The 14091-nt window shown below is 42.0% G+C and overlaps 1 protein-coding gene across 1 annotated transcript; it reads left to right on the top strand.

Moving 5' to 3' along the window:
- Positions 1–3516: 3516 nt before the first annotated feature.
- Positions 3517–8261, top strand: LOC144642268 (uncharacterized). The gene is made up of 3 exons (XM_078501247.1): positions 3517–4756; positions 4805–7416; positions 7509–8261. The coding sequence occupies exons 1-3, from the start codon at positions 3517–3519 to the stop codon at positions 8259–8261; spliced, it is 4605 nt and encodes a 1534-aa protein (XP_078357373.1).
- Positions 8262–14091: the final 5830 nt, after the last annotated feature.

Here is a 14091-nt window from a genome sequence, read left to right as displayed (position 1 = left end):
TTGGATAATTTTATTAAGCACCTGAAACAGGAAAATAATCATCACAATACGAAACAAACAACAGCTTATATTGTCAATTCCGGAAATGACGTGGGCTTTATACGCCAAGTGGATAGAGAGGAAGTCGAAGCAACAAGCGTAAAACCAGAAGAATATTGGACCGGCAATAAAGCAATTTGATTGGCTGACTTTAGTTATTGGTCCTCTCAGTTGTCTTAAGCCGAGTTTACATGAGCAATTTTAATATGACAATTTTTATGTGACAATTTTTATTTGCTCGTGTAGATGAGAAAATTTGGCCAATTTTTATGTGACAAATATATTTGTGCAATTGACAAGCGGGTGTGTCAGCTTTTATGTGACAAATAAAAGTTGTCACATACGAAAATTGCTCGTGTAGACGACTCGTCACATAAAAATGTGGCAAATATTGCGTCAGCACATGTGGTCCCCAATCTCCCAATCTCCCATCTCTTTGCGTATCTCTGCTGTCCAAGGTCATTACTGGAGCTCTAAACTTTGGATTGCTGACAAATAATTGTTGTGTCATCTACACGGTCAAATATATTTGTCACATACAAATTGTCCGTGTAAACCCGGCTTTAATTATGTGATTATAAGATTATTATGCCTGAGAAGATGAAAGGAATATGGAATATGGAAAAGAAAACGTATAAGCAACAAGCATAAAACCTAGGAAGTGATAGGTTTCAAAGAATAACATTTCGCTGATAGAAAACGATCGCGTGCTCTAGCTCTTAAAAGGGGGCAATTGCTGTGATTTCTGTCTTAAAAATACATTTTATTGTAGGTTTTGGACTGCAATCCTTTGAAGTGACTATAACTTACTGAAGCAGTCAGAATTCGCCCTCTGCCTTGTTGACTATTGTTTGACAGCTAGAATGATACAAGCTAGATTTAACATGAACACAGGTTCTTCAATGGTGATGAAATCACGAGACAAATACGGAATTCATTTCATATGAGTCAATGTCTCCGAGTCGCAAGATAGATTCCTTTAAAGCCACATTCACTGAGAATTGTTTTAGTTCAACGTTTACGTGCGCGCTTCCACGTAATTTCCTTTTTAGAAAACAATGTCATTATCACAGCCTCCTGTCAATATGTCATTCATGCGGAAACATAGAAAATGCAAAATAATTAAATTAGTTTTTGGGCGACGTATTATATTCTGTTTGACTTCTTCATCTGGCGAAATGAACTATAAATCTGGAAAATTTTGAAATTGAACGGTTTTGCATAAGCAACAGAGCAGGGGGAGAGGGGCTGTAGCAACCCCAAACAAAACTTTTGAGGGGCTCAGCGCCCCTCCCCCCCCCCCCCACATTTCAGTGCCGAAAGTATCGTTAGCGCAGCATAAAATTGGTTTATCAAGATATTCGGTCTCGTGATTTTTTCAAAAATCGTTTCATCAGGATCGTGCTTGGCGAAATAATATATTGTAGGACTTTCAACGGAACTCGTCTCCCCAAAACGCTACTAGGAGAGGTCCACAAACTGTGAGGATTGTATTTAACATTGCCCGTGGCATCGGTGACTTCAGAACGTACATTTTCTGCCCTCCTCCTTTCTACCCAAAAAGCACCATGAAACAGGATCGTCTGAACTGCCTAGTTATGCATTGTCACAAATCGATTACGGGCACACCGGACGCTGTAAAAATTGCAAAGACGTCAACTACGCAAAAGACATATTGGGAAATATATAAAGTAGGGGTATGCGCCCCGTCCCCGGGGGGAGGTGGCTTGGCTTGGCTTGGTGTACGACGAGCCCCACCACATTTCAAAACGCTCCGCACCCTCTGTTTTGTAAAGGGTGTTGTTTGAAATCGGTCTGATTAAAAACCCACAGCTGTGTCTTATCAGGTGTAAAATTATATAATTTTATGCTATATGGTATGTTTATTTACAAAAAACGTCGCTGCCGATTTGTAAACGTGCAGCATTGGCTCAGTTCAAGCAATTCTTCGCCAAAAGTTAGTGTTGCTTGAACTTGTCAATGACTTGTTGCAAGTACTGTTTGTTGCAAGAAGATCGGAAATTAACACTAATTACTTGGAGACGTTAAGCACTATAGCTAGAATGATCAAGTTCGCCGGCGGTTTATCAGTTGTCTCCCTAAGCCGACTGATGGCTAAAGCGGATAACTCAAACCTTTGATAATAAAAGTAAAAAGACACTAAACCGAATCCATATATTAACACTTATTTATATAATCTCGACTAACCTTTGCAACGTTTTGCACAGGCTCTGGCCGAAGAACTAAAAATCATTAACATGATGTCTAAGCGTTTCTGTCACAGCTTTGCTTTGCGCGCAAAAATAATATATTTCTATAAAATTCACTTCCAACCCTTTACAAGCAGAGCGAAAGATGGACACTATTTTAATAATTAAAATTGGCCGTGCGAGCGGCGCACGAGGCTGACCACCCTTCATGGAATGATGAGCTGAAATTCTAAAAGTTTTCTATACATTCACCCCCAAATTTCCCAAATTAGAATTCTAGATATATGTAGTAATTATTATACCTAATCGTACCTTTTTAGTACGCTTCGGCGGCATATCAGGCGAGTTTGGTCGTGCCATGGTTCGTATTTTGGCGAGACGTAGTCGAGCCAAAATACCCATGGCGAGACCAAACGAGCCTGATATACCGCCGAAGCGTACTAAAAAGGTACGATTAGGTATTTACCGTACCCAAATTCAGAATTTCGCGAAGAATTTGGGAACTCCGACTCTATTGTTTCAGTCTGAATGTTTCAGTACTCGTCGGCAAACATCGTTCATTTGGCGAACGCGTTCAAGTTTAGTTTTGGCGGGAAAGTTTTTACTTCTTTTACAGTCGGTAAACACTAGCTAATCTTAAATTTCGAGGTTCTGCTTTTTTGGTAAAACCTCTTTTCAATTCATCGTACGGTAACACTACTTTACTTCAAGGTGACCATGATATGGTGGCATATCAGGTCAGTGACTTGATATCGTTGGATATCAGGACAGTAGATCGCGCTTCTGATTGGCCAGTTGCGAATTTGGGTACGGTAAAATAAGTAAACGCATGCCGAAGAAACGTTCCGCATTGTTAGAACCAATCCCTTACGGCCGTGAACTCGGCCCAGCCCACCGCGGATATGTACATATAGCAAGTTTTTCGCGCTCTTTATGTATATTTGTTTCAACGTTCAGCAAGTTAAGTTCAAGTTTGAGTTCACGTTCAAGTTCACGTATCCTAATCGTCAGGTAAATGTCGTTTCTTTCGTTTGTACGTATCTCCTTTGTTGTATTCCGTCATCTCTGCCGTTCTCAGTCTGAAATGTAATATATTTTCTTATTTATGTCCTAGAAACCACCGGTAATTGTGTCAAGTTATTTCACGTCGTTAAGGATAAATTAGTTTCACCGTACGACAAAGTTTTATTGCTGTTGCGTTTACTACAGTTTCTGACGCAATGGATTAAGCTACTTGGTTCGTTTGTGTGTTTATTCCTGTGGAATTATGTCATTTGTATCTACGGATGCTCCGTTAAACGGACGAGTTATGGATGAGTTTGAAAGGACTCGACAACCAAGTTCGCGTCTCGACACCGAAGCCGTTAGGCGTGAAAAAAGGGTGTCTCTAAAGAAATCTCGAGCTGGTCACCTTGGAAATTTAAACAAGTTGTACAAAGACGTCGAATTATTAATGCGAAACGCCGAAAATTATCACGAAGCTTGTGGTAAAAAAGAATATGTTGATATCGCATTTGCGAGATGTCTTCGAGCTTACGACGAATTTTACCAATTTGTTGATGATCCTGTGTTGAAATCAGAAGCGTTTGATGCTTGTCACAGCGTTATGACTGGCAAAAAGGAATTCGACGAACGCTTAGAAGAATGGTCTCAATCAGTTCAACGTATCGCGGACGAAGCTTCAGCGGGTCTTCGTCAAGAAGATAATGCTAATGAAGAAGTGCCGAATATTACACCTTCTCTAGTCGGTTCAAGTAGCAAAAAGAGTTCAAAGAGAAGCTCCAAGTCCAGTTCCAGAACTAGTTCCAAGGCTAGTTCGCGCGCTAGTGACAGATCGAGAAAGTCTAGAGCCGAGCTTCTTCGTCGTAAAGTTGAATTAAAGAACCTGTTGAAGGGCCATGAAGTTGAACGTCAAATGGAACGACAAATAGCCGAAATGAAAGCTCAAGAGGAAGAATTGAAGCGCAGGATTGCTTTATTAACGGCAGAAGGGGAAATGGAGAAAGCTAAAGTGGTTGACGATCTCTATGAAAGTTCGGAGCATTCAAAACGTAATACCAAGGAAGAGTTTAAACCGCTAAAACAAGAGGAAAACGCAGAAAAAACGCGTCAAACCTTACCTTCCGTTAAACAGCCTCGAACAGTGCCTCATGGTGAATCGAGCCTTAAACATGGCGACAACAAACAAGTTGAGAGAAACTGTTCAAGATCGGCGCCGAACCCAACTGCACAAACTTGGGACCCAGGGCCTCCTCCCCAGAACATCAGTGGTGGAAACCTCACCAGTCCGCAATCTTTGCAACAAATATTGAAGCAGCAACAAGATGCCTTGCATCTGATGGCGTTCTCTATTCAGCAAGGTTTTGAAATGCCCAAAAGGGAACTGATAACCTTCGAAGGTAACCCCCAGAACTATTGGCTCTTCGTGAACAACTTCGAAGTCAATATCGCAAGACAGGTACCAGACGCAGCGTCAAAGTTAGCATACCTCGTACAGCATTGTACAGGTAAGGCTTGAGAAGCTATTAAGAACTGTGCCATTATTTCCGACCCAGAACAAGGCTACATGAAAACCCAGGAAATCTTGTTTCACAGATTTGGACAGAAACATATTGTTGCGCACGCTCACATCGCGAAGATAGCGGAGGGTCCTCAGCTTAAGAATACAGATGTTACTGGTTTGTCAGACTTGTCTGTTCAAATGCAGAATTGTGCAGTGACTCTCGTTCAGATGGGCTACGAGGCGGACGTTAATTGCTCAGACAATCTCGTTAAGATAGTAAAGCGCCTTCCTATTCATCTGCAGTCCAAATGGGCGGACAGAGCTGGTACGCTAACCCTAGCTGGCATTGAGCCTACCTTCACGCATTTAGCCGGATTTGTTGAAGAGAAAGCTTTGTTGGCAAATACGATGTATGGAAGGATTGTTGGTTCAACACCAGACAAAGAACGGGGTTCTAAACCTCTATCTAAAGTAAAGCCTCCTTCCTCGAAAGGAAGCACCTTTGCAACGCAGTCCGAAGTGGTCGCAGGCGGTGCCCAAGTTGGCGCAACACCCGCTCTCGCCATATGCCCTTTGTGTTTTGGTCAACACAGTCTGTCAAAATGTGAGCTTATGAAAGAAAAGACCCCGGAAGAAAGGAAAAGCTTCGTTAGACAAGCAAGACTGTGTGACAACTGTTTTCAGAGTGGGCGCCTTGCCATGAATTGTATTAGTAAAAAGAAATGTTTAGTAAGAGAATGTGGTTGGAAACACCATACAATGTTACATGTTACTCGTAACAACCCTCCAGTCACCTCACAACAGACTGGATCCAGTACCGTAAGTGGAACCGGTGCGACTGGAAAGAGTACCATCAGTGGGGCCATAGAGACTGGGACGAGTGCCGTAACGAGTGCAGTTGGTGGTTCCGGAGAGACTGGTCAGTGCAGTGCTACCGACTCTGGCAAGAAGAATGTTTGTTTAAGAATCGTACCAGTCGTCGTGAAAGGGAAAGGTCAGCACAATACAATTATGACGATCGCGCTACTAGATCCTGGATCAGACGTGACGTTATGTGATGTGAGTCTAATGGAGAAACTTCAAGTAGACGGTCATCCCAAAGAATTCTCACTAGTAACCGTCAATGGCGCATCTGAAACTCGGATGGGATACGAGTTATCTTTGTCCGTTAGAGGTCTACGTATGGATGAGGAGATTGAATTGAATAGAGTATGGACAGTTGATACATTGCGTTTACCTCAAGGTAGTCCACCAACGAAAGAGGATGCTGCTCAGTGGCCAAATCTGAATGGAGTTGATTTTCCAAGGATTCAAAATGACAAGGTGTCGTTGCTTATCGAATGTGATGTACCCGAAGCTCATTGGGTGTGCGATCAGAGGCGTGGTAGGCGAGGTCAACCTTATGCAGTGCTTACCCCTCTCGGGTGGATCTTGTTGGGGCCTCTAAACTCGTCTGAGAGAGATTGTTTTAGTGTGAACTTTGTTCGCTATGATGACGAGATGCTTCATCGACAGATGGAGAGTATGTTTAGAAGCGACTTCAACGAGCCCATGATCACCTCAAAGGTCGCGATGTCAGTTGAAGATCGGAGAGCTTTGTCCCAGATGGAAGAATCAGCGAAACTTGTGAATGGCCATAACCAGCTGGCAATGCCTTGGAAGTGTAAGCCTGTAAGCCTTCCAAAAAATCGTGACTTCGCTCTGGGAAGGTTACGCAAGTTAAAGAAACGGTTCCAGCGAGACATTCATCTCTTTGAGAAGTATAAGGACACCATAAACGGTTATGTCACCAGCGGTTACGCAAGACGATTTCCTCGTGACGAACAGGAGATTGGAAAGGATACACCAGTCTGGTATTTGCCCCACCATCCAGTATTCCATCCTCAGAAACCAGGAAAGGTGAGAGTCGTTTTCGACTGTGCAGCCAAGTTTAAGGACACCTCATTGAACGATCAACTGCTGCAAGGTCCAGATCTAACAAATGAACTTGTTGGTGTCCTTATACGTTTCCGTCAAGAGCCCGTAGCCATGGTTGCTGATGTGGAGGGAATGTTCCACCAGGTGCGAGTTGCTCCTGAAGATTGTCATGCGTTGAGGTTCCTGTGGTGGCCAAACAATGATCTCTCAGAAGATCCAGTTGATTACCAGGTGTTAGTGCACTTGTTTGGAGCCACGTCATCGCCAAGTTGCGCAAGTGTTAGCCTCAAGAAGACGGCCGCAGATAACCAGGTCGAATTTGATGCGGAAACCGTTGACACTGTCAATCGGAACTTTTACGTTGACGATTGTTTGAAGTCTGTTCCTTCAACTGACAAAGCGGTACGTTTGTCTGGTCAGTTGCGAGAATTGCTGTCAAGAGGAGGATTCCGCCTTACGAAATGGATTAGTAATGACAGGAACGTACTCGCCACTGTTCCAGTGTCGGAGAGAGCGGCGTCAGTGGTCGATTTGGATTTGGGAGATCTACCTGTAGAACGGACGCTGGGCGTACAGTGGGTCATGGAGACAGACGACTTTAAGTTTCGCATAATGGATGAAGGCAAAGCTCCCACGCGTAGAGGAATCTTGTCAGTCGTCAGTTCGATGTATGACCCTCTTGGGTTCGTGGCACCCATTATCCTGCCAGTTAAGAGCTTGTTGCGATGCATCCAGCCATTCTCCCAAGTAAACATTACGTGACGAATTTAATTATTCAGAACTTTCATCGCCAACAAGGGCAATGTGGCCCTACCCATGTTCTTACTTCTATCCGACAGAAGTATTGGATTGTTCGAGGGCTCTCAGCGGTACGAAGAGTTCTAGCGAATTGCATGGATTGTCGCAAGAGAAATGTTCGTCCTGGTGAACAGATCATGGCACCTCTCCCGGAGGCACGAATCGCACCGTCGGATCCCCCGTCTACTCATGTGGGAGTGGACTACTTTGGTCCCCTTTACGTGAAGCAAGGCCGAAGTGAAGTAAAACGTTATGGCTACCTGTTTACATGTCTAACCATGAGAGCGGTTCATATTGAGGTCGCGCATACGTTAGAAGCCGATTCCTTTATCTGTGCCTATCAGCGTTTTGTCTGCCGTCGAGGAAAGCCTCGGAAAATTTACAGCGACAACGGCACCAATTTTACCGGCGCTGAGCGAGAGCTTAGAGAAGCACTGGGGCGATTGGACCAGACCAAGGTTTATAATCACCTGAGGATAGGTGACGTTCAGTGGTCGTTTAACCCTCCGGAGGCAAGTCATCAAGGTGGAATTTGGGAACGTATGATCCGCTCCGTAAGAAAGATTTTGGCCGCTTTAGTAAAGGAGCAGCTGATGAAAGATGAAGCGCTGTCCACGTTGCTATGTGAAGTGGAGAAGATACTCAACGATAGGCCTTTAACCCCTCTTAGTGACCACCCGGATGATTCCGAGCCGCTGACTCCGAACAAACTTCTGCTAATCCCTGCCTTCCCCTTGATGTCCTCACAAAATACGACAAGTATGGCAAGCGCTGGCGCCAAGCACAATGCCTAGCAAATTCGTTTTGGAAAAGATGGATTAAAGGGTATCTACCTGCGCTTCAAACGAGACAAAGATGGGTCTCCCCTCGTCGAAATTTCGCCGTTGGTGATCTTGCTCTGGTTGCTGATGGAAAGACACCGAGAGGAAGCTGGCCAATGGGTGTAATCGAGGAGGTCTTTCCGGACAGCAAGGGTTTCGTACGTCGCGTTAAAGTGAGAACAGCCGCATCCATCTACACGAGGGATATCAGGAAGTTATGCCTCCTCGAAGGAGTCAACTAACTCATGAGTCCATTAGCTCATTAGCCGTGTCATTATGAACTGTCAAGAATTTAATGACTGTGAACTTTGCTTTAGGAATCTTATGAACTGCGTATTTTTTAGGAACTGGTTTTGTTTGCTAGAATTAGCTGTAGTGGCTAATTCGGGGCCGGTGTTAGAACCAATCCCTTACGGCCGTGAACTCGGCCCAGCCCACCGCGGATATGTACATATAGCACGTTTTTCGCGCTCTTTATGTATATTTGTTTCAACGTTCAACAAGTTCAGTTCAAGTTTGAGTTCACGTTCAAGTTCACGTATCCTAATCGTCAGGTAAATGTCGTTTCTTTCGTTTGTACGTATTTCCTTTGTTGTATTCCGTCATCTCTGCCGTTCTCAGTCTGAAATGTAATATATTTTCTTATTTATGTCCTAGAAACCACCGGTAATTGTGTCAAGTTATTTCACGTCGTTAAGAATAAATTAGTTTCACCGTACGACAAAGTTTTATTGCTGGTGCGTTTACTACACGCATTTCACATCCCTTCCTTGTAAAACGACAACTTTTCGGTTTGCTTGTCTCCAACAAAGCCGAAAGACAAGAAACATTAGCATTACGGATGTTTCAGTCACTGAGTTGTCTCTTCATTGGTTAGCAGACTTGATTATGCAGTACTTGGAGAAAATTATACAGACGAGCAGTTTCAGCAGAACTTCATAGCGGAGCACCCACGCGCGAAGCGCGCCAGCGTAGCATCATGGGTAATGCGGGTAATGATTTTTTGCAAACCCATGAAGCCGAAAAAATTTGGTTGCGTACGCGCCCCGCGCCTACAGACTCTCGGGGAGGAGGAGGGGAGTCCCAAGGCAACCCGACCTGGGGGAGGTGAGGCGATATTTTCTTGGCGGAAAATCGCGCGACGCTGCGCTTTTGAGCAACCCGCGTTTTACTTGGCGGGAATTACAATGCTATCGTCACTTTTCAAAGACAGGTTTCCTTGAAAGCTTTTTCAGCTTATTTAGCGAAACGATTGTTCTACAGAACAGAAGTTTTAAACTCGAGAAAATTGTTTTTATTGTGCTATTGTCATGTCAACAAACAATAGCGAAGTGAATATAACGTGTAGAAGACAGGGTTTAAGTGAAGAGCAACGGGAGAGCGAACGGCAGAGAGCAAGAATTAACTGGCGAAGAGCAAGCGAGGAAGATCGCGAAAGAAAGCGAGCCAGGGATAGAGACAGGAGGCGAAATATGAGCGAGGAACGCCGCGAAGCAGAACGAGCCATGGATAGAGATAGAAGACAAAATATGAGCGAGCAATGCCGCGAAGCAAAACGAGCGAGGGATAGAGAAAGGAGACGAAATAGCAGCGAACAGTACCGCGAAAAGGAGCGAGCCAGGGCTAGAGAGAACAGGCAAAAGAGAAGGAAAGAAGAACACGAAAGAGAAGTACAAATGCAAAGACAGCAAAACAACAACATGTTAACGGAAGGCAAGTAGGCTTAAGTTTGTATCAGTTAAAAATGTGCAGTAAATATGGCCAATCAGTTTTTTTAAAAGCGAGTAAGCTTACCCGGGGCTTACAGCAATAATACTTGCAAGTTAATTCCTTTTGTGTCGTACCGTGTAAAGTTTTCTGGTTGACAGTCGCCTGCCAAGCTGTCAAAGCAATAACATTTTTGTCAGTCTGCATGTAAATGTTCCTCTTGCCGATGCTTCAGCTTCGTTACGCTCATATCCAGAGGAAATTATTCGGTTTGAGAGGATCTGAGCTGCCAGTTTATAACTGTTTGCGGTCTGACCGTTCTTTTTTCAGTGCACGGAGAACAGGAGTTTGAATGTGAAGATGTTTTAGAAGGAACGGAAATTTTGTCATTGCCTGTTGAAACAGGTTTTGTGCAGTTTGCTCGTGATCTTGCAGGTAACTATTTATTTAGTCATAGTAAACAGAACGCGTTGCTGGCTTGCCCAGATTTGAAGTAGTTTTTTCTGTTCCTGTGAGTGAATTAATTACCTGTAGTATACATTTCACTAGCCTGCGAGCAGGCTCACGTTGGGGCTTCGTCGCTCACGTGTTGCGGCTTCGCCGCTCTCGTGTAGCTCTCGTGCGTGCCCCAAGGTGAGCCTGCTCGCAGGCTAACATTTCACGGACAACAAGGTACGGCTTTCTCGAGCTTTCGTTACTTTCTTCTCGAATGTACAACACTAAAAAAATATCTCTCTCAGAAGCTCTGTGTGAAAGCTGGGGCAATTTTTTTTCCAGTCAATTTTACAACATAGTCTAATAATTGGGATTGATTTTGTTTTGGAATTTTATTACTCCATTGTAATCATGATAGTTATTTTTGCAGAGGCTGTTAATTAAACCACTGATTAAACAAAGCACCAACACTCACGAACACTGTGTTGAAGACTCCAAGAATAAATTAATTAATTTGTTACCCTTTTTTCTGTTCCTCGTTATAGCCACAGAAGAAAATGAAAGTGGAGTCCTACATGTTGAATGTGGCATGGAATGCTCTCTGCCAGGTGAACAGCAAGAAAGCGATTCAGGTACATAAAGATTGTGAATGATTATGTTCATGTTTCTTTTAAGTTTCAAGTTCTCCCAATTCTTCTGCTTCTGTGTTAAGGGTCCGCTAACATTTTTCGTCTTTTATAATATCCATGAATTTGTTTGGATCACTGACTTGTGAGTTAGCTTTTAGAGGGTACTGTAATCCATTCAGGTATTTGCACCGGTAAAATTTTGCATTTTTATTCTCCCCAATTTTTCTCTTATCATGGTTGTAAGTAAGCTTACTTCTATTTTGTAGATATATCGATTTTGGGACAAAATACGCACGACGAGGTGAGAACAGCGAAGCGAAAATGTTTGCATTTACCGGCCGGTTGTTAGGCTATTCATCCATTTATTAGTTTTTCTTGGCGATATTTTATTCCCGGTAGCTGCTTTCCGTGGTTGGTTTGATCGTTCGAGCACTGTTTGTATTCGTGGATGCAATATTAAATTTGAGATTGAGTAATGATTCTCACAAGACATAGGCATCTGAAATCCAAAGCTGTCAACACCTAATCCATTAATTGAATTAAATTCTTGGCCTTTGATTGGCTCAAACAAGAAATAGGATAGGCGACTTCGACTTCCCTCAAACACCCCCCGCCCCGTAGCAAGAAAACGCGATCATTTTTAAACCGGCGCCTTTGCATCCGGTCTAAATTTGTTTGAATGAATTTTACTGAGAAATAAATGCATTCTATTGAAAACTCGCAACTTTTTAAAAACACGCGACTTTTTTCAAAACCTGCGACTTATTTAAAAAACCGCGACACGCGACTCGAAACCCGCGACCCGCGACCCGCGACCATTAGGGAAACTCCTAAATTAGTCACCGATAACTATTTTTCACCGGTTAGTCGACATTTGCGGAACGGGATCAACTGACCTTTAGTTCTTTATTGCTTTGCTCTTTTGCTTCGGCATCTTGATCATTTTCGTAGTTCTTGTAAATTTATTCCGATCGATCCATTTTCTGATTCTTCCATTACGTCCATGTCCGGTCTGTAAATAATGACCAAAATTCAATTTCCTGACTGGGAAGTTTCTGATTAAAAATCTCTTGTCCATTTAGCTTTTGCTGTGATGGTTCCACGTCATTTGTATAATTTTATTAGTCCCTGTCTACGGCTAGCCAACAATTAAAAATACCAATAAGCATTAAAAGTATCAATTCTTTGACTGATAGCTACTGATAGTCGACTCGGCTGCGCCTCGTTGACTATTAAAAATTTTTTTTATATTTTGGTGGCCTCCCATTTAAAAATTTAAAAAAAAAAAACCCAACAAAGTAAAAATATGATAATACATTAGAGTTTTACAGCTGGAATGACGCAAGATTAACACGTATGAACGGTAAAGAAATCACCACATTAGTTCGGAATTCACTTCATATGAGTCAATAGCTCTGTTTCGCAAGCCAAGGTAAAGATTCTTTAAAAGCCACCATTAACGTTTGCGTGCGCTATTCCAGGTAACTTGTCAGAAAGCAATGCCGGTTATATTGTCGATTGAATATGTTATTCATGCAAAAAATAGAAAATGCAAAAAAAAATATTTGCCTTTTGGTCTCAATAATATCCATTAATGTTACAACAATATTCTATTAGACTAATTCAGTTGGCAAAATGAACTATAAATCTGGAACATTTGAACTGAATTGAACGGATATTTGAAGGGTCTCTTTTAGAAGCACAGCTGTGTTTAATCAGATGTAAAATTAAATTATCTTTTGCTCATGATATATCTATGATATACATAAAATAAATATTCACAAAAACGTCGCTGCGGTTTGTAAACGTGCAGAAATATGTAAAGCTAAACGGCGCAGTTTAAACAAACATGAATTATTAAGTCCTATTAAATTGAATATTCTTCGCCTAGCTTAAGAGTATATTTTCATAAGAAATATACAAATATACCATCATATACAAATATACTATCACGAGAAAGTCGAATCCATAATTACTATGCACAAATCGGTTTATCTTTGCAAAGCTTTGCACAGGCTCCTACAGAGGCTTATTTGTAAAGGACAACTGAAAATGATTAAATGTAATCTAAACGTTTCAGCCGTTTCTGTGATAGCTTTGCTTTGCGCGCAGAAACAAATTTCTAAATTCACTTCCAACTCTTTATAAGCTAGCGAAAGGTGGGCACTCTTATTGGTCATACGAGTGGCGCATGAGGCCAACCGCTCTTCGTGGAATAATATGTAATTCTAAACATTTTCTACTTTTACTCTTCAAATTTCACAAATTAGAACTCGAGATAGTAATCCCTATCAGTAAGTCATGATAAGTGCATACAAACCGATGAAAATCAGCTGGAAAGTTCAGTCTTTCACATCCCTTCCCTTTTAAAACGACATCCAACTTTTCAGTTCGCGCGGCTTCAACACTGAAAGCTACTGAAAGACAATGAACTTGACTGTTTAAACTGGAGCCCATTAGCATTACAAATTTTTAAATTTGTCTCGTCAGTTGGTAGACTCGAATTGACTTGTAGCCGTTTTTAGAGTATCTTGTTCGATACGCACTAGTAGGACAAAATTATACAGACAGGCAGATTCAGCAAAACTTCATCGAGGCCTCAACTGATAATTTAAGGTCTGCAAGACATTCATTGCTAGTTCTGCTGTTGGAACGTGATGACTCATTTTGGTAGTACTATGTTTGCCTGAAGCACTATGGGTACATGTATTACAAATTTTAAACTCAAAAAGCAAATGAAGTGACTACATCTATCAAGTTTGAACAAGCCTAAATAATTATTTTACTTGATTGTAACAATGTTTTGAGATATCGAAAATGACTTTTGAGACGAACGCTACAACATGGTTTCTGTTTTTTAAAGTTCAAATGTTGAAAGGTAACAAACTTTACAGAAGTACTGAGCCTAATTTTATGACGTACACTGAATGAAACTTGCCTTTCTTTCGTAAATTATTTGCTGCTTTTCTACTTTATTCACTCGCTTTTGTTGTGCGTTTATAAGTATTATTTATTAAACTTTTCGCATCTAT

This window comes from Oculina patagonica, chromosome 2 (assembly GCF_052425735.1).
Source record: "Oculina patagonica isolate OP01 chromosome 2, crgOcupat, whole genome shotgun sequence".
NCBI lineage: Eukaryota > Metazoa > Cnidaria > Anthozoa > Scleractinia > Oculinidae > Oculina > Oculina patagonica.
This window is presented reverse-complemented; position numbering and strand designations above follow the sequence as displayed.